At 54.0% G+C, this 19,422-nt stretch overlaps 1 protein-coding gene across 2 annotated transcripts in view; it reads right to left on the minus strand.

The window, feature by feature from the left end:
* DLGAP4 (DLG associated protein 4) overlaps nt 1-19,422 on the minus strand; it is a 168,867-nt gene that overhangs the window by 56,895 nt on the left and 92,550 nt on the right. The window contains exons 3-6 of one of the 2 annotated variants that reach the window (XM_026100077.2): nt 17,079-18,121; nt 8,575-8,792; nt 4,424-4,538; nt 1,094-1,144 (exon numbers count right to left, since the gene is read on the minus strand). In XM_026100077.2, coding sequence (XP_025955862.1) covers nt 1,094-1,144; nt 4,424-4,538; nt 8,575-8,792; nt 17,079-18,029 — 1,335 coding nt within the window. In that variant the 5' untranslated portion in view covers nt 18,030-18,121. The remainder of the gene's footprint in view (nt 1-1,093; nt 1,145-4,423; nt 4,539-8,574; nt 8,793-17,078; nt 18,122-19,422) is intronic. The other variant, XM_064521372.1, reaches the window with a different exon arrangement.

Below are 19,422 nucleotides of genomic sequence, written 5' to 3' on the forward strand. Positions count from 1 at the left end.
TCCAGCGCTTCTGCTATTTGTAAGTGGGTTTCAATTATATGTAGGCAAGACTGTGAGGTGTAGTGGTCAGTGCTGGCAGCAGAGCAGGACTCCTGAGTTCTCTGTCACGAGAAAGGGAGGATGGGGGCATCCTCCAAGGCAAGAGGGTCCCTGCTTGTGAAGCAGGAGAGACTTACCACCACAGTGTCTGCAAAACGCTCCCCAGTCTTTGATGGAAAGGCTGAGAGCATGTGAGGCTAAAATCCCTGTTCAGCCTCTGAAAGGTCTCCCAGTGCCTACTGGCATGGCCAGGGGAGCCCAAAATGCATCTGCAGGACCCCATCAGGTCAGGTGTGTTCCTTCACCTGGGGGAGATGGCACAGCCCTACACCAGTGTGCAGTGCGGAAAGAGAAGGTGGGAAAGTGTGGGCTGGGTGGGGGGACATGCTTAGCCCAGGGCCACCTGGACCTGTGCTGTGGTGTTGCTATCAGGAATTCAACCCCAACCCTGTCCAAGGCAAGGGAACAGGAGATGGCTGAGCACTGGGCCAAGGCATGGCGTGCCCCAAGCAGGAGCAGCTCTGTTCCCTGCTTTTGCTGCTCCCCCAGCTTCTCCCTCCCACACCATGCCCCCGCTGCCCTGCTCTGTTCTCCATTAGCAGCAGCTGATGAAACTTTAACTCAGGAGGGGCTCACCTAGGTTACACCACAGCCAGCCTAAACCAAAGTGTTTTGAAATACAGATGAGAGATGCTGAGATTGGACCCATTGCCCACTCCCGTCTCTCCTGGCCCTTTCTTAGGCCTCAAGAACAGTATGCCTGGCTTTGGTATCTGGAGCCTTTCTCCAATTTCCACAAGGTTTGGCTCAAAAAGCTCATCAGCTTCCATCCAAAACTGATGCTCCCTAACCCCCCCACCCCAGGGCTGGGGAAAACCAAGCTCTCCAGCTGCCCTAGAGTGCCTCGGGTTGGGGAGAGCTTTCTTCTCCTCTTCCTGCTGGCTGCTGGGTGAAGGTTGACCCCACAGCCTGCCTGCGCACCCCAGGCAGCGTTCCGGGGTGACCCAAGAAAGCTCTGTGAGGAAGGAAGAGGGAAACACCAGTGGGACGGTACCTGCTCTCCATGGGTAAATATCTGAGGGATAAGTGAGGGGGGTCCAAAGATCTGGAAGAAAGAGTTGGAGAAGGTTAAAGGCCAAGAACGGGGGAGCCCCTCACACACACAGGCACTGCACAGGGACTGAGGACGATGGGAGCAGACGGCCCTTTCTGTGAGGCCACCACTGCTGACAGTTCAGTACAAACTTCAGAACTCGTAAGACACCAAGCAAAATGCTGGTGTGGCCTGGCACCACTCAGGCTCCTCAGACAGTGGTACAGACATGGCAAGGCAAAGCTCCACAGGACGCTGCCAAACCGGAGAGAAGGTATTGATGCATTCAGCCTGTTGTATGCACCATATATAAATATATAGATACACAGGGCACACTTAGACTCTGACAGCAGGAACACAATGCTACAGCACCCCTTGGCACATGCACGATGTCTGTGGTTGTGGGACAAGGGCTGGTGTGACTCCCAGTTAGCACCCCAGCTAAGCTCCCAGTACTGATCTGGCCAGCACCTCAGTTCCTTCCCTTCAGTGCTGCAGGAGTTCAGTGGCATGTCCAGGAGAAGTGATGGGCCCCCTCAGCCTGCATCTGACACTTGAAGAGCCTGAGTGGATGGGCAGCTGGAGTGCTCCACGGCAGGGGAAATTTCCTTGGCCTTCATCTAGCCCTTCGTGGCGTTGGGCTGGCCAGCTTGCTGCTCCCTCTCCTCTCACCAGTCCAGGAAGAACCCATATGGAAGTGATACTCCCTTCTTTCCATAGCAAAGCCACAGCACACACTTGGCATAACAACAGACACTGTGCTGCCTGTGGGGAGGAATCCCTTTTCTTCCTCTCCAGGCAGTTCCTTCCATTCAAGTTCTGCAGAGCACATTCATCCTATGAGGTCTTCACTACATGAGGCTACCCATCTTGGGAAGAATCCAGGTTCCAAATGTACCCAACGTGAAGGGACTTGGGTCTGGGGCCTGGGTCATGCCCCTCCACAGAAAGGGGCAGCTCAAAGTGTGGATGTACAGTGTTGGGGGTCAGCAGTTGGCTCTGTCAAACCACTGGTTCCCTTGCTGTGAAAGGTGGATGCTGACATGCACATCAGAAGAACTCCAGATTTCCAGAGATTTGCGAAGTGGAGCTCAATTGGCATAAAACCAAGTGAAACCAAGTGGAGTGGACTTGTCTTGCAGAGCTGGAGATGCTCCTTTTTGGGAGGACTCTAGGGTCTGCCTTGCTGGACAAACAAAGAAGGTGTTGGAGGTCACACAAAAGTGAGGGCAGGGGAGGAACTGTCTCTGGCGTTCACAGTATGAAAGGACAGGTCAGAGCTTCCAAAAGATCAGACCAGGACAAGCGCACAAGGTAGATGTACCAGGTCCATCCTGAATCAACAGATGTACAATATCTGGGGGGGGGGAGGGGGAGGGGAGGGGGCTCTAAATCCCAGTCCAGCTGCAAGTGGATTCCTTGGTCTGGAAGAAGGCAGGCAAAGTGCAAATGATGACACCAGCCCACACGTGATCTGAGTGCTGTGGGCAGCTAGCATACAACCTGCATTACAGGGCTAACACTCCACATCTGGAAAGGGGTGTTTGTCTGTGCAGCTCCTAGCACATCACAGGTGGCTCAGACCCTTAATCTCCAAGAGCCTCCTGATGCTTTTGTGGGTGTGCTGGGCTCAGCCGCTAAATGGCAACTTTGGACGGGGGGAGAGCACAAATTCAGTGGGCCTGTTGTCTCACCCCTCCTTGCAGAGGCCTTGCTTCAGACACAGGTTTACATGCAAAGCACAAGAGTATGATGGTCCGACCTCTTTCTCTGTGCAATGAAACACCCAGCACATTGTTGCTGATGTACAAAGAACGAGACTGACCACAAGGAACAAGTACACCCCGTGAGCAATGCTCTGTACCCTTCCCCAAAGCTCTCCGCAGGTGGCTCCAACCACACTACTGGGAGTAACAGCAGAAGAAACCAACCTGTGGAGCTGGAGAGGCCAGGCTGAGACGAATGTGGACTCAGAGCCCCATGCATCTGTATGGGGGTGCCAGGGCACAAATTTCACAGCTCCTCCATGCTCTGGCTTGTGATATCCAGCCCACTTCTTTAACCATTGGGTTGTGCTGCCTTCCTTGGTCGTTGGACACTGGCAGCATGTGGGGATGACAAACTCTGGGGCAGCTCAGAGTGGGGCATATGTGTGCACACATTGCCATGTATATTCAGATGAACAGAGACTTGACATGACAAAGGCTCAGGGTGACAGCAAAACAGCTGGGCAAGGCTTGTGGAGACATTGCTGCCCCAGGACACTTCCGACTGTGTACCAAAAGGAAGAGTCCCTGTCCCAGGGCTGAGATTAAGCATATGGGACCTATGCAAAGGCCATATCCTGGCACAGGTTATTTCCAAGCCTGAGAAGCAGCTGGTTTATAGCCACTCAGACCTTAACCACTACAGTTTAGTCCCAAGGTGAGGTTTAGCATGGGACAGGCAGTTAAATCCTGTTCGAACTGACTGCCTCCCAGAGGCCAGGGTCAGAACACATGAACCCACCCTGTGGCAAGGGATTTGCCATCCACCAACAGTGCCTCCACTAGAATCCTTGGCTTTGCCTAGAGACCATCTAAGCTAAGTGTTTTGCCTTCACTGATGCATGGGGAGTGGGAATATCCAATGAAGACATTCCCAATTAGCTGGCAGGACAGTCTCCTGGATTACAGACACCTCGTTCCTAGGCCCAATCCACTTCATAAGGGATGAGGCTTTCAGAGTAAAGCAACGGCAGGATTACTTTCCCTAGTTCTAGCTCTGTAGAGCTCCTGGCAGCTGGCCCCAGGCTGCACAGTGCCTTTTGGATGAGTGAAGCTGGCAGGGCAGGTCACCTCTCTGCGCCCACCTAGCATGTGCAAGGAGCTTGCAGTGGGAGGAAGCTGCCTTGCAGGTAGCTCTCACTAAGGCTGTGTGCAGGCTCCTGCATGGTTATGCTGCACGTGCTTGTGCACAGAGCAGCCCTGAGCTTTACTCATCACTATGAAGGTCTGTGCAGGGCTCTAGGCTGCAATACCTGTAGCCATGGCTAGTGTGACTTCAGCTGCACCAGCAGAGCTGAGAGGAGGCAAAAGCTACAGCAAGAGGGGTCTAATATGAATCAGAATTAAGAAGCTGGCCCTGAGGCTTTGGCAAAGGTGCCAGAGACTAGTTTTCCCATTACTGGAGTGCAGCTGGAGCCTTATTCTGTAGGGGGAGAGAGATGCTCCTCTTTCCCCTTAGCCAGCCTCCTTTGTCTTTTGGGGTCGGTGTGCTGGTGCAGCTGGGTCCAGCTCTCCAGCATCTCACCTGGCTGATGCAACTGGACTCGTTGACGCTGTCAGAGATCTGGTTGTATTCTTCCTCCCAGGTTGGGAACTTTGGAGGTAGGAGGATCTCAACAGAGTCCAAGCGGTCCAGGCTCCTGCCAGGAGAGAGAGAAGGGTGTGAGGGAGCATGTGCACAGAGAGGGCAGTGCTGGGGCTCTGCTGATTCTTGTACACCATGCCAGTTGAGCCAGACCCTCCTGCCCCATGGCACCATCTGTCAGGCATGGGTGTGCATGGCAGCATAAAGCCAGTGTTGGGCACTGAGTCCATGGCTTGGCCCTGGTGGCAGCACCTGGAATAGAGGGAAGCACTTTCCCACCTTGCCAATCCCTGGTTTGAACTCTTTGGTCTGGCACATGGGTGAAGGCTTTGTGGAGTGCAAGAGGAGGAGAGGGGACAGAACCTTGGCCCCCACTGCAAGTAATGCACTGCACGTGCCCGGTTAGTCCAGCCTAATGCCAGGGAGCACACAGGATTTGTGCCAATCCTCATGGTCATGCCCTGGTTGCAGACTAACTCCAGCACAGGCTGATGTTGAGCACTGAAGTCGAAGAAGCCAGCTCTTCCCCACTCAGACTGGCTGGAAGGGGGTGGGGAGTGGGGTGAGAAAAAGCTTTTAATTATACTTTTGTGGATGTTTGAGCTGGAAACATCTGCAGGATTTTTTTTTTTTTTTTTGTTAACTTGTATAGAAAAACTCAAAAGATTATCTGGAAGAAGGTCGAGACAAATTGAGCCTGAGTAGCAGTGTTGCAGGAGCAGAGCGGTTCAGTATATTCTGAACAGCTTTCTCTGCAGACTCTGAGGGAGCCACTGTCCTGGGGTTCACTGGGACCCTCTACAGCAGGAGGAAAATAGCAGAGCCGTGCACCCAGCCCAACCCAGCTATGGCCCCTGCTGAGAGCTGGGCACACAGGGGCCGGGTGGGATGCAGGAAGGATGGGTGTGATGCGGGAAGGACGGGAGCGATGTGGGATGGATGGGACTCTCTCGTTCTTCTATGCCACCATGACACCCTGTGTGTGGCTGAGGGAGCCTGTGTCACACAGATCAGGCGGGTGTGACAACCTGCCACCCTGAGCACATACCCTGCATGTTAGCCCAGTATTTTCCTTTATGAACATGCTAAAAGGTGTGGACTGTGCAGGCACAGCCTGTGTTCCTGGGCATGTGGCAGGGCATGCTGCGTGCATGATAGATGACATGTTTAGCCATGCCAGCCTAGGTTAGCTGCTGTGGAGCTCCCTTTTGAATCGCTTGTGGTCCTAACAGAGTACTGTTGGGATGAACGGTCCCCCTCATCCAGAAGTGCCATGGGGTGCAGGAGGTCTGTCCTTCATCAGCCTGGGCTGACCTATGTGCTGGGGGACTCCCTCGCCAGTGCATCCACCCCCAACTTGTACAGCCCGACTGGTCACCGGTGCTGGCAATGCCACACAGGCATGGCAGCATGGCAGCAGTTCCCCAAGAGCTGGGCTCCCTCCGCAGCCCCCTGCACAGCCAGAGCACTACTATTTACAGTGACAGCCACAGATCTTCAGAGGGCTGGGAGCACCATGGCCTGCAGAAGGGACAGTAGGGCTGGGACCTTGAGGGACAGTGAGCCAGCTTGCCCTGGAAGCGCTAAGCCTAAGGTGTGCCCAGGGCAGGACAGGAGCCCTGTGCAGTGGGACAGACCCCAAGGAAGCCCTGTGGCACTTCCTGTGTCTTCTGGGGCATGAACAAGAGTGGGGAGCAGCCTCTTCTGTGCCTGGTGATGGAGGAGACACCCGGCCCCCAAGGGACCTGCTGCTGAGCTCAGCTACCCATCAAGGGCCACTTTGTGCCTCAGGCCCTGGACTATCCTTTTAGTGTGTCATTCCCCTTAGCTTGAGAGAGTCTCATCTGTGAGCTTGCTGAGCACCTGTGGTGCCAGTCAGGCATGTCCTGGGGCAGGCAGTGTCCTTGGCGGGCTTCACATACTTGCCTGCTGGACTTCACCCCCTGATTTAGCCTCACAGCCTGGCTATGGAGAAACTGAGTCACAAAGCAGTTACAGATTTATTTGAAAGGGCAGAGATCCTCTCACAGGGCTGGGACCTGGCGGTGACCTGGGATCCTGTCTCACTCCTCTGTGCCTCGGTCCTGGCCAATACTGCAGCTTTCTTTCTCTTTGAAGTCCCTCCTGTCCTGAACTACGGGTCTGGTGACTCTTGGCTGGCGGAGACTGGAGATGTGGCCAGCAGCTCTTGCTGAGGAGAATCAGTCTCACGTGTCAGGCCTTGTGCAGAGCTCTGGCGAGCGCTGGCACAGGAGCTGTGCTGGGGCAAGGACTGTAGAAGGTGCTGCCGATGCTTCCCGGTCAGCCTGTCTCCAGCTGCCTGTCCCACCAGCGTGAGAGCGTGATGGGGGGCCCCAATCAGGCCTCACGGCAACCAAACCAGCCACAGCATCCAAGGCGGGATGCGAGGGAGTGAGAAAGCTGAGGGGGCGGTCGGCAGATGGCAGCCGTGCTCACGCTCCTGCATGGGACTGACTGGGATCAGTCCTGTGCCAGGCACAACACTCAAAATGCTCGGCACATGCCCAGCGCAAGACCTCGCCAGTCTAGGGCTGAGGCCCGGGGGACAAGCAAGCTGGGACATTTGGCTTCACTCACAGAGTTACAGCGCCAGGAGCTGGCAGAACGCTCTCATTCCTGGGACAAGATCATTCCTTCCAGCAAATCTTCTCTTGCTAAGATCATGCACTCTCAGAGATGGGCATTGCCAGCCCTCAGTGCTTCCCTGAATCATTACTTTCCCCAAGTAACTTAATCCATGGGCTCAGCTAGCTCTGCCCTCTCTGCTCAACCCCACTGCTCCAACCCTTTCCTCAAAGCTGCATATCCGTGAACTCCAGCTGGATGCCATAGCAGGCCAGAGGTAGGAGAGGTTTCACACCCTGATGGAAATGACCTGAATTGACAACTAGCCCAGGATAGGAATGGTCTGACTCTCCCAACCTGGGCGTCTCTAAGCCCCCAGTATTTTACACCAGGGACTCCAGAAAAGCTGGACCCAACTCTTTCCCCCTCAAATGTGTGTGAAGGCAAGAAATAGGGATGGACTAAGAGCAGGCATTTCGAGGGCTCCCTGCAGTTAATTTTGCCTCTGATCAGAAAGAGGCATCTCATCTTCAGTCTGATGCCACCATGAGGGGTCTCCATGTAGTCTGTTGTTCCCTCACTTCTTTTGGGATCTATTTGCAGAACTGTGAGCAGTTCACTTCCTGTAGCTGCTCCTGTGTCCTGCTGTCCTTCACACCCTCACTTGCTCCCCAGCAATTCCCATTTCAGTCATAGCCTATTATAGCCCCTCGCTACCTTCTCCCACGAAGCAGGGCACTTGGGGGGCAGCGAGGAGATGAGGTGGCTATGTTGTGTGTTCACCTACTACTATATATATTGCATAGCATCACCTTCATTCATGTAGTTTGTATGGACCCTGTGCTGCAAGGACCCAGCCCCTTGCCCAGAACACACATTTGTTGTATACCCTTTGCTCTGCTATCTACATTAAGCCAGCTTGAGTTTTCCTCCTGGAACACCTGGTTCTGGGCCTTTCAGCTTGTCTCTCCTGGCTGCAGGATACTATTCAGCCTAATCTTCCCATCAGGCACTTTCTGGCTGGTTCCACAATTCTTGGGGCACTGGAAGAGCAAAGCATACCACAAAGTCCCAGCTGCCTGTGGTCTGCACATCAAGTGCATTCAGCCATGCTGGCTGAGCATCTTCCCTGTCTAAATAGCATCACTGGGCTGGGATCTCTGTTCCCTAGGAGGAGCAGATCCTTAGCTAGAGAAAATCCACAGTTTCACCAAAGAAGTGCCCTGTGGCTTTACTCCTCATTGCTGAGGGGACAGGAACCTAGAACAGGCTCTTTAACACCAGGGCTGTTTTGAAGTCACCAGAGTCAGAGTGCTCTCTCCATTCCTCCATCTCATCTTCTATCCTGCCCTGCAGCCTGCCTGAGTTGGTGTGCAGGAGCTCTGCTGGGCTCTGATCCCCATGTTGGGTCCCCATGTGGGTGCTGCTGGCCAAACCCCATGGACCGTTTCTGGGGTCGCTCCTGGGGAGCCTGTGCAGAGTTCCTGGAGGAGCTCCAGCGTTACCTTTGGGTGGTGCTCTGCTCACTCAGGGACTGTTGGGTGGCCTTGAGGTAACTCTGCCTCCGAGCTGCAGTTTTCGGGGATGGTTTGGGGCTGGTTTCTGAGTCTTCACTATCGTCATCCCCCATGGCTTTGATGTAACTCCCGCTCCGCATGCGCCGACACGGGATCTCGCTGTCTTTGTCCCGAGACAGCGTGTTGTTCCATTCCCCCTGAGGCACCTGCAAGAGCAAGGGGAGCATGAGCAGGTATGAGGGATGGCGCCTCTGAGATCGGGGGGCCACGGGGGCTTGGTGACAAGGCTGACCCTCAGCTGGAGTGTAATGGGAATGGGCAAAGCAATTCCTTTCTGACCCTCCCTTGCCAGCCCATGCCAGAAAGCCTTATGCTTGATTGCCTCAATATTAACACATCTACCCACAACCATTAATCCAACCACAACTGCAGGCCACCTTTAAATGGACCATGCTTACATGGTTGATTTAAGATGAACAATGCCAGACATAGTGAGAAGGGAAGGGCCTTGCCAGTTTTCTGCTGGGCATTGGGACAGGAGTGGCACACTCTTGTTTAATGCAAAGCCCATGCTCATTTAATGTGAAGTGCACATGTTGTTCAGGCCAAGGCCAACATGAGCTGTCACACACTAGGACCTGTGGCTAGTTAGCCAGAACCCAGACCTCCACTAGGTCCATCTCCTTGTAAGGTGTCTGAGTTGAAGGTGACTCTTGGCAGTTCTAAGTCATTCTTGAAGCCAAGCTAGGTCCTCACAAGTCCCTCTGTAGCAGCTGGGGTACATACATCTTGCACTGGTATCTCTATACAGTGTTGAATAGTACCTCACACAAGAAAAGCATTTCTAATTTCACTTATACAATGACTGACATTAATTTAATGCAGAAACAGTCTCCATTCCCTTACTAGAGATGCACAAGCTGGTGTTTTCCACTAGAGATGTGAAGCACAGAGCAATTCAAGTGACTAACACCATTCCACAGTCTGTCCCCACCTGTGAAGGGTTTATATAGCTGACAGAAGGGCACAGTCAAGGCAGCTGGCCATCTGCAGAACGAGACATCAACACAGGACTGATCAGGACCAGAGCCACATGTGGTATGAGATAGGTCAGGAGAGAGATGAGGTAACCTGAATTGGCCAGGAGCAAGTCCTGGTCTTGTGGCTAACTTGGTTTGTAGCTGAACACCAACCCTTGAGATGAAGAAATGTGGAGAAGGAGAAGCAAGGGATATTTGTCAGGACAAAAGCAACCTCTTTTAATGTTTCCTAAGAGGTTCCCTGCTCAAAGGTCTGTCCTGCTGCTATTGACATCCAAGGTGTGCAATAGCACTGTCTGGCTTTGTGAGAGAAGGGCAGGCAAATGGGTCACTAGCTGCTGCACAGCCCTAGCAAAGCCACTTCATGCATCTGGGCCTCCATTCCCAGCCTGGACATTACTGTCCTCTGTTTGCCCTGTCTCTCTGGGCAGCAAGGGCATTCTCTGAAACAGGGGCTGCTGTGGCTACTGGTATGTACAACACCCTGGAAAAACACCTGTCACTGCTGCACTGACTGCAGGTACTGCAGTACAAAATAGGCAGTGACAGAGAGGGAAAGCTGCGGATATTGAGTTCTGATCTCTTCTCTACCTTATAAACGTGCACAGACCAAGACAGCCCCAAGTCCCTCAGTTCTGCTGTGGGAAGTAGGCTGGCTGGGGATCACTGTGAGTAGTGAAGAGCCTTGTGCTGAGAGCAACTCATGCTGCCAAGAACGTCCACATCTACTCTGCCGGATGGAGTTATTGGATTTACCCAGCTCCCCGGGGAGCTGTGGGATTAATCAGCCAGTGTTTATATAGTGCTTTGGGAATGCAAAGAGCCATATTGCAGCTAACTGTTATTAGCCAGAGCAGTTAAGCAGAGCTTACTTCCTGTCCCCCCTCCTTTTCTGCAGCAGGCCTGTTTTGTGGGAGATGGAGCCAGGCTGAAGGTCCAATGTGCTACTGCTGCTGGGGTGCAGCATCTTCCTAGACCTGCGGCTGTGCAAGCAGTGGCTTCCCATTGCCCTGAGGAGGGAGGGCCTGGGTAGTGCCAGAAGCAGGCTCAATCGATGCACAATAGTTTAGCTCACTACGAGGGCTTTCTGTTGCCCAGGGGAGCCAGGGGTTTCCCCATGGTCCCCCGGCCTGCTGCTTGCTCTGTTTGTTCAGCAGAAGACAAAAGGTGACCCCAGTGCTATGCTTAGCAGAACCACATAGCCTGGTGGGATCACTTTGGTGATGGGGCTCCCACCATGACATGCACCCTTCAGCCAAGATCAGTACACTGAGGGCACAGAGCAGAGCCAGGGGCATCCTGTTGCTGGTGTGGATTGAGTCCTGCATATGAGACACAAACCTTGCCAGGCCTCCTTTGCCCTGCTGCTGCAGGTTTTCCCAGCTTCTTCCCATTCTGCCTCTTGCAGCTTCATGCTTGGCAATGGCCTCTGGGCTGGCTGCTTGCAATGCAGCAAGGCTGTCCAGCTCAGGATCTACTGGGTATAATCTTGCAGGCTCCCGCAAAGCAAGAGTGGAGTCCCTTTCTCTTGCTTGTGTGAGCCCTCTCTGTGCCCCAGCCCAGCTACGCATGCTAGGGTCTCCCATGGGCCACTCAGAAGGGACCATGCTGGCTCCAACTGAGCCCACTCCCTGGTGCAGTCCTTGCCACAGGAGAGCTCTCCATCACCCATGGGTCCATCGGGTAGCTGGTTCTGACCTTTGCTAAAGAAGGGAACAGGAGCCTTTGGAAGCACTTTTATACTGGCCACCTTGGAGTCAGGTCTGACTTGAGATTGGATTTTGCTGCTTGCCTTCTCAGAATGAGTACCAGCCTCCCACCAGCAAGGCTCCTGGGCCAGCAAGGGGCTGGGGTGAGGGGGCAACAGGGTTGGACTCCACAGACCTTGGCTGAGGAGGTGAGAATGACATTCAGGTACGCCAAACAAGGGTGAGGGGGACACAGCCGTCTGCTCTGCAGGGGCAGATGTTCTATTTCATGGGGCAGTGGGGTGCTGAGACCACCTCTCCCAGCATTTCCCATTCCTGCAGAGTGCCTGAAGACAGAGGTGGCATTAAAACCTTGGGCTTTTGTGGCTACTCTAATTCTGCTGCTTGAGGGTAGGGTCTGTGGCTAGATCAGCTCAGCAAAACCTAGGCTTGTGCATCTGCCTCCTGGCCTTGAGCACTCTCAACTCTGGGCAAAGCATCGCCAAAGCCAGTGGTTTCAGTATATCTCTGATAGTGCAGCTTGTCTACAACAGTGTGAACCAAGCATCCCAAAGCATTTCCTGCCCCATATGGACTCAGTGCAAAGCCCTCTCCTAGGAACAGCCTCCATCAGCTTTCCCGTCGCATTGCGACAGCCCTCTGATCCTAACTGAGCTGCCTTGCTTCTCCTTTCTCTCACCTCTCCTCCACTTTGCACCTTGGAAAAGCAGTGATGCTAATGCCAGAATCAAAGTTGCCCTCAAGGTGTTCCACATTCCAGCTTAACAGCATCAAGGGCAAAAAAGATCCTTGGCAGGAAACCTGTTAAATCTGGTGCCCCAGTTTGGAGCAGTATCCTGGGTAGAGCTGCCAATTGGCAGACAGAGCCCACAGAGACTCCCAAAGCCCTTGCTCCCTGTGGTGCAGAGCACAGGACCAGTGTTTCAAAGGTGCTGCACCTGAAGACACAAGCACTTCTAAAGCAGTGCCAGTTCCTGAGGTGCTCTTCAGGATCCTGCTGGGTACTTCTTTGCCTCTTCAGGCACCTGAGGACCTGAGAAACCTATCCCACAGTCTCTAAAGCTCTGCAGTGCAGGTGAAGAGCCCAGAGCACACCCTGCTATCAAGGGACAGACCTCAGCAGCAGCCAAGGCAGCACCTCAATGGCAATACCTTTCATGGCAGCTGAGACACTGAACCCAGCCCATGTATTAGAGAAAGGACAAAATGGGGATGAGAGCTGCCATATGTTGCATGTAGACCATGCACAGAGAAGCTCAGGATGTCCCTTATGGGCCATGGGAGCCTTGCTGCACTTCCTTCTGCTTTCCCAAATGTAGGCTTGATTCTGAACATGGTGGTTTTGTTGTTGTTAAAGGGGTGGGGACAAGAGGAAGGCCAGGAACAGAGCTCTCATGAAGGTTTTGAGCAGATCCTGAGCTCATCTGCAAAGCTCTTGCAGGTGGCTGCTGGACATGGACAGCAGAGGTATGCTGCCAGACTTCAGGGTGCAGATCGCCCCTCCACTTCCTGCCTTGTCTTAGTCCACATAGTGCCTCTTGGTGCAGGCATGTGGGATCCAAGCATGTATCCATCCCTGGGAACTGGGCTCCCCTGGCACCATCCTGACATAATACTGCACTTTGCAGGGAAGCAGTGCTTTCTGGCTCTTTTGCCCTCAGTATCATGAGCTAAGTGTGGAGAAGAAAGGAAAGAAGTGACTGCAGAGGGTTCTTCCTACCCTAAGCTTGCCTGGGGCATTCCCTAATTACTCAGACAAACAGATCCTTAACAGAGGGGAGAAAGCAGTGAAGGGGAAAAATTCACCTCCCGGGCTGTGGGCCAGGATGGAAGAGCTGTGCTGTTCCCATTGTTTAGGGGAGTCTGGGGAGAAGAGAGACTTTCAGAACAAACAGGGTTTCCATTTGCATGTGTGCCAGCTCCAACATGCAGCCCAGCCCCAGCACACATGGACATGCACCCAAACATGAATGCAGCCGTCAAGGCACACACAGAGCTAGACACAGCATGCAGGGATGTATGTGCCATGCAGCCAGGCTCCAATGCACAGAGAATGAGCTTAATGAGGGTACCCTGCTGCTCTCTTAAGGGCTGGGTCTCGCATGGTGTCCGTAGACAGCTATGGGTGGCCTCAGCCATGTCTCCAAGGAAGAAAGCGGGAGCCTATCGGCCCCATCTGTCCTTTTGGAAGGGGACCCTCTGGGAAGGACCTGGGCCAGCTTTCCTGCCCCCAGAAGCTATGTGGGTTGGTGTGAGGGCCGCCAGGATCTGTGGAGTGACTGGCATGGAACGGGCTGCCCATCTTGGCTTATGAATGTATGTTTGGAGCTACTCGGGGGTTAAAGAGGCTTCAGTGTCCTCTGGCTGTAAGAGGGGTCTGGAAGGCTAATCTGGGTGATGGTGCAGGCTAATGGTGCTCATGGTGTCACCTGGGGAGTCACAGCTGTCCCACTGATGGCAGGGCCCTTCGTGGCCACTCAGCTCCCTGACATATGGCCCAGAGCAGCTGGGATTCTAACTGCCTCGCTGCTTATTTTGGGAGGTGTTTAGGGGAGACAAATAACACTGGCCATGGGCAAGGCCAGACCACTCCACAATATCTCTTCATGTACACCTGCAGTGCTGATAGAAAAAGCACTGCCTTGGTAGCATGGGGTTTTCCCTCCCTAGCTAGGCAGCTTTCATAAATAAACTGGGCTGCCCAGAGCTGAGAGTATTGTCCACCCTTTCAATGTTATCTCAGTGCCCGTGCAATGTGGGTCTGAAGTCAGTGCAGAACACAGAAATGCTGCTGGGCCCTGCCAGTTCCTGTTTTCCCCTGCTTGGCACTTGTCCTGCTCTCTCCGGGCATCTCTCACTCCAGGGAGCTTTTTGGATATTGGGAGCCTGCCCTCTCAGTCTCTTTCCTGTCACTGCCAGCCACACGTAGGGTCCTCCTGAAGCAGAGGAGAGGAGAGGGAAGAAGGAACAAGGCCTCCATTCCTCGAGGGCTGTTCTCCAGCCCTCTGTCTAAGGACAGTGGCGTAGTCTTGAGGGCTGCTCCGGAGAAACCCCACGCACAAAGGGGATGGAACTGTACCCGGAGTGGAGCTGGGCGATCACCCACTCTCAGCTCCAATGTATGGGTCTGGGAATGGGCCTGGAAACATCGCAAAGACTCTCAGCAGTCCCTGATGGGCTCCAAGCCTAGTCAGAGCCTGCAAATAGAGCAGGGGAAGTGAATAAGCTTGCCCCAGCCTGGAGGCTTGGGGAATCTGCCTCCAGCCCACTTCTCCTACCTGCCCTCAGGTCCAGTGGGCATTCTTCCACCTCTGGGCCCAGCTGGGCATTTCTCCCTTGGAGCAGTCCCTGGCAGCACCAAGGCAGAGCACCCCGTGCTCCCAAGCACCCAGCTTTTCTGCTGTGCAGAGGCATGTGGTTCCTTGCCACAGCACAAACAGGTGCGAGGGGGGGCCCTGTCCTACTCTAGAGAAGGGGTGACAGAGGAGCAGGTGGCAAAGGACACATGGCCTTGCAAATGGACTTTTCCCACACTCCAGGCTCTGTGTGTGACTTTTTCATCATTGGCTTAGGCCCTTTCCCAGGCTGAGGATGGATCTGGATGCCACTGCCTCGTTCTGCCCTAAGGGCCCTAGGTGCTCCTAGCCCTGTCCTCAGGGGTTCACACTAGGCATTTGGGGGCAAGGTCAGCCTGAGCAGCCACAATCTGTCGGCTTTTGTGGGCATCTTCTGGACTCAGAGTCCTGGGTCTTCTCTGGCTTTGCTGCTGAGGCACTGCTGGACAGGGGAGCTGGCCCAGGCCCTCGAGACACCAGTCACACCCTTTGGCATCCCCCAGGTTCACCTCAAGCCATGCAGGTAGCAGGCTACAGGCTGATCCCTACCTGGACTGTTTCTGCTCTGAGTTTTGTGGCACAGGGTTGCCAGCCCCGCTTGACAGTCCCAGGAGGGTTAGGGAGGGGACGTAACTGGGCAAAAGCTTCCTCTCAAAATAAGATCCCTACCTGGCTGCTGCCTGCGTCGGTTGGCCCAGGGCTGAGAGGCTGTTCCCACCTCGGCGGGAGCTCGCTCGGCTGCAGCAGGGCGGCACCCGTTTCCTCCCAGCCGAACGGTGGGGCTGCCCAGCTGCTGGCCGGGCTCACGCCACCCAGCTGTGCCCACAGCCCACGGTCAGGCTGTCAAGAAACGGAGGCTCATTACATGGGTTGAGAATAAATGAGCAGGGCAGTCTCGTACCCCTGAGTCCGGCCGTATCCCGAGAGGTGTGTGAGCACTGAGTGAGGGGCTGCAGGGGGTCATCGTGCTCGAGGCCACCTGCGCTGGGCTGTCTGCCACCACACAGAGCAGGAATGGTACTGGGGGAGATTTTGTTTCCAGCTTTTTAATCTCCTAACACTTAACTGAAAGGAGGGCAAAGAAAAAGAAACCAGGCCAAGAACCTTTTTCTGATGACTTTCCTGATGCAATAAGTCCTTCCATAATTTGATTTGCAGAAGGGGCCAGCAAGATATTGGAAGCAGAATGTGCTTCAATAATTCATTGCTCTTTGAAGCCTTCAAGCCCACTGGCCACAGCCAGGGGAGCCAGTGACACCTTTGCATTAAAAAAAGATGCTTGAGATTTACATACATAGTCCATCTGATTATTCACTCCCCTGCCTCCCCCCATCCAGGCCTGGCTTATTTATCTTCATTCCTCTGTCTGGGACACAACCAGGTTTATGTTCTTCAAGTGATACTTTCTGAAACCAGCAGGCTCCAAAGTGACCTGATGTTATCAGGACAGGGGATTCAAACCTGTGGCCCCCCCAGCATTAGCCATGCAGGCCTCTGCCATGCAAGCTGGGAGGCCGGTGTTGCTCTCCTCATCCCACAGCCACTTCCCTGCATGTGGTGTGAGCCAGCAAATGGAGCCATGCCCTGCTGAGCTGCTGTTCCTACCAGCACTCCCGGGAAGCTGTGCAGAGCAGGGCTTACTGGGCACGCTGACACATCCTTGCGAGGTGTGGATATAAGGGGTTAAGCGTCAGTTATTATTGGTGTCCTCTGGATGGTGGGATCACTGCAGTGCCTGGGCAGAGGCCAGGGAGCCTTCAAGTTGGGGTGGGACAAGAGCCACAGCCCCTTGGTATATGTAACTAACTGCCCAAGCAGGGAGCAGAAATGGCTACGCGCAGGCAAGAGTCAGGCTGTCTAAGAGCTGGGTTCACCTTGGCTTCGGCATCTGCAGGATCTGGGTGGGCAGTGAGTGTGTGCTCAGGGCACAGGGCTCCCCCAGTGAATGGATGTCACAAAAGAGGATGCCGAAGCCATGGTGCTGTGGGGAATGTGGGACCATGGGCCCAGTGGCTCCTCCTCATGCTTCCATGGCCAAGCATAGAGGCTAAAAGGGGACCCTGGGGCAGCATTGCAGCTGAGGGAGCCAGACCCTGTCAGCACCAGTGCCAGTGTCCCCACAGGAGGTGTGACACTCTGTCCCTCTGCATAGCTGGGGCCTTGGCAGAATTTAACCTCTCCTCATCCTCCCCAGCCCTTTCCTGGCAATGTGCCACTGGGGGCTGTGGGGTGGCTTGGGTTGTGCCGAGTGGGGACTGGGATAACTTGAGGACACAGCTGACATCTGGAGCAGATGAGCTGTTTGATAGGGCCTATCGCCTGCCCACAAGGAGGGTATCCTCCACCTCCTCCCAAGCCCACATTCTCTCTGCATGGAGAAAGCTGTGACACCCCCCCCACACACACACCTGCAGGTAGTGGTAGGCCAAGTCTTGATGGCAGGACTTGGATTTCAGCAAGGCTTTGTCGATCGTGGCTGAGGCCTTCTGGCACATTTCCCGGGCATGGCTGAGTGTCAGTGTAGACCAGGAACCCCTCTTAATGTAGTTGGACTCATTGTTGATGGGGATATTGGTGCAAGGGGTGACCTTGAGGTCGTTATTGCTCTTGGAGGATTTCAGCATGTGCTCGCTGATGGTGTTGTAAGCATGCATGAAGTACTTCGGCTGGCTGTGGTCTGGCTGCCGGCCCAGTGTCATGAGGCCCATTGGGTTGCGGTAACTGCAGGTATCATTGTCTAAGTTGTCATCTGAACTCCACCAACCTGATATGTTGGATCTTGTTCGACGCTTGGGCTCAGAGGTCTTTGCCCGATCTTTGCTCTTGCTCCTCCGGTTCTGCTTGGGATCATCAGCCCCTTTCTTTCCATTCACATTGCCTTTGGTGGGGCCCTCCAGAGACTGGGATTTGGCAAATAGCTTCTGGACAGAGTGGACAAGGTGTCGGATCCGCCCTGGGCTCTCACTCCGGTGCTTTGCATCGCTCCTCTGAAACTGAAGGGTGCTGAAGCCATCTCTGTGGATGGGCAGCTGCTTCTCAAACTGGTCAAGGAGGTTTGCAGGCAGGCGGTTGATCTTAGTGGCTTGAGCATGGCTCGGAAAAGGGTTCTCGTCTGGGACCTCAAAGTGGGAGTTGTAATGGATGCGGGGGAAAGTGCTGCTGTTGGAGATCTGGTTGTTGAGTGGAAGGAGGCAGTCACCATGGAGGGTATTCTGGGCTGGGAATCGGGGGTCCATGGTGTAGGAGTCAGTGGGGCTGAGGAGATAAGGGTTCCTGTCCTGAGGGGCATAAAGAGAATCCTGAGGGGAGTCCAGGTTATCGGAGAGGTGGCGGCTTCTGTTATCTCCTAAGCCCTTCATGGTCCCGGTGTTTTCTAGAGCATTGCTCAGGGATGGTGTGGCAGAGCCTTTGCACGAGTGCTGACCCTGCTCCTCCAGAGACTGCTTTGCACCTGGAGGAAGAGGAGAGATGCTCAGAGCATGCCAGAAAGCTGTCACTGATGCTCTCTGAGAGCCCACTCCTCACTGGGAGAGGATCTCCTGCAAGGGCTGTCCCAGCTCTAAAAGCAAATATCCCCAAGGTTAAGAGACTGGAGAGAGATCACACAGCAGGAAGGGAGAAGAAGGGGCATGACAACCAATGACTGGAGAAGAACAGTGAGCAGAGGATACAGAAGGAGAGGAGATGGGGAAGGATTCATTCTTTCTAGCTGCAGCTTAAGTGCTTGTGCGCCCCAGTGCTCTACCACAAGGTGCTTAAATAAGGATGCGGCATTTATTTTCCTGGCCTCTGCACATGTTTATTTTATAGAGTCCCTTCCCCAGCCAGCATAATGAGGGCCAGCATGGTTATACTGCCAGCAGATTACTGCTCCTGTCCCATTTGCTCAGGAGGCTGGAGAAAAACCTGCTGTCGAACACTGCATGCAGGCCTTGTCTGAGCCAAGGGAAATTAGGAGCTGGGCATCTGGTCTTCTACATGATGTTTTGTGTTTCTGTGGTCACTGGATCTCAGAAGGTGACTGGCAGCCCTGCTCTGTGTGTTGCATAGAGCTGTGTTAATGCATATGATGGCAAATGTCTCCCCTCCAACAAGCATCTGGCTTCATGACGTACTTTACTTCAGAGGAAAATGTTCCAGTACCTATGATGAGAGGGAGAAGTGTTTCTGAGCACTCAGACCCTGACCTGAGAAGCAATTCGCTGCTCAGCTGATCTTTCCTGCCTTGCTGCACCACTCCTGAGTGGGTTGTGACACCCTCCAAGCCTGGCTCTCCATCCCCTGCTATGAACTCCCTCTGCCACAGTGAGTAGCTGGTCATCAATGGGCCATTCAGTGGGTACAGGCATCCCTGTGGGATGGCGGAGGAGGACAGCCAGACACTGGTGAGTTGGCTGTGACTAATCCCTTCAAGAGAGGGGAGCTCCACACTGAAGGTTTCATGGGTGCACTGACCCCATCCCGCCTGGCTCGGAGGGATCATCATCTGCAATGGCTTATACAGGGAAAAAAGACACACTTTTGGAGCTGCCTTCAATACTATATAGGCTGATTTTCACAGAATCATAGAATAGTTGAGTTTGGAAGGCAACTTTCAAGATCATCTAGCCCAACCCCCTTGCTCAAACACAATCTCCTAGAGCACAGAATCATGTCCAGGCAGGTTTTGAATATCTGCAAAGGAGACTGCACAACTCCTCCCTGAGGAGACTCTCAGGGCAGCCTGTTCCAGTGCTTAGTCACCCTCGCAGC

Source organism: Dromaius novaehollandiae, chromosome 16 (assembly GCF_036370855.1).
Source record: "Dromaius novaehollandiae isolate bDroNov1 chromosome 16, bDroNov1.hap1, whole genome shotgun sequence".
NCBI lineage: Eukaryota > Metazoa > Chordata > Aves > Casuariiformes > Dromaiidae > Dromaius > Dromaius novaehollandiae.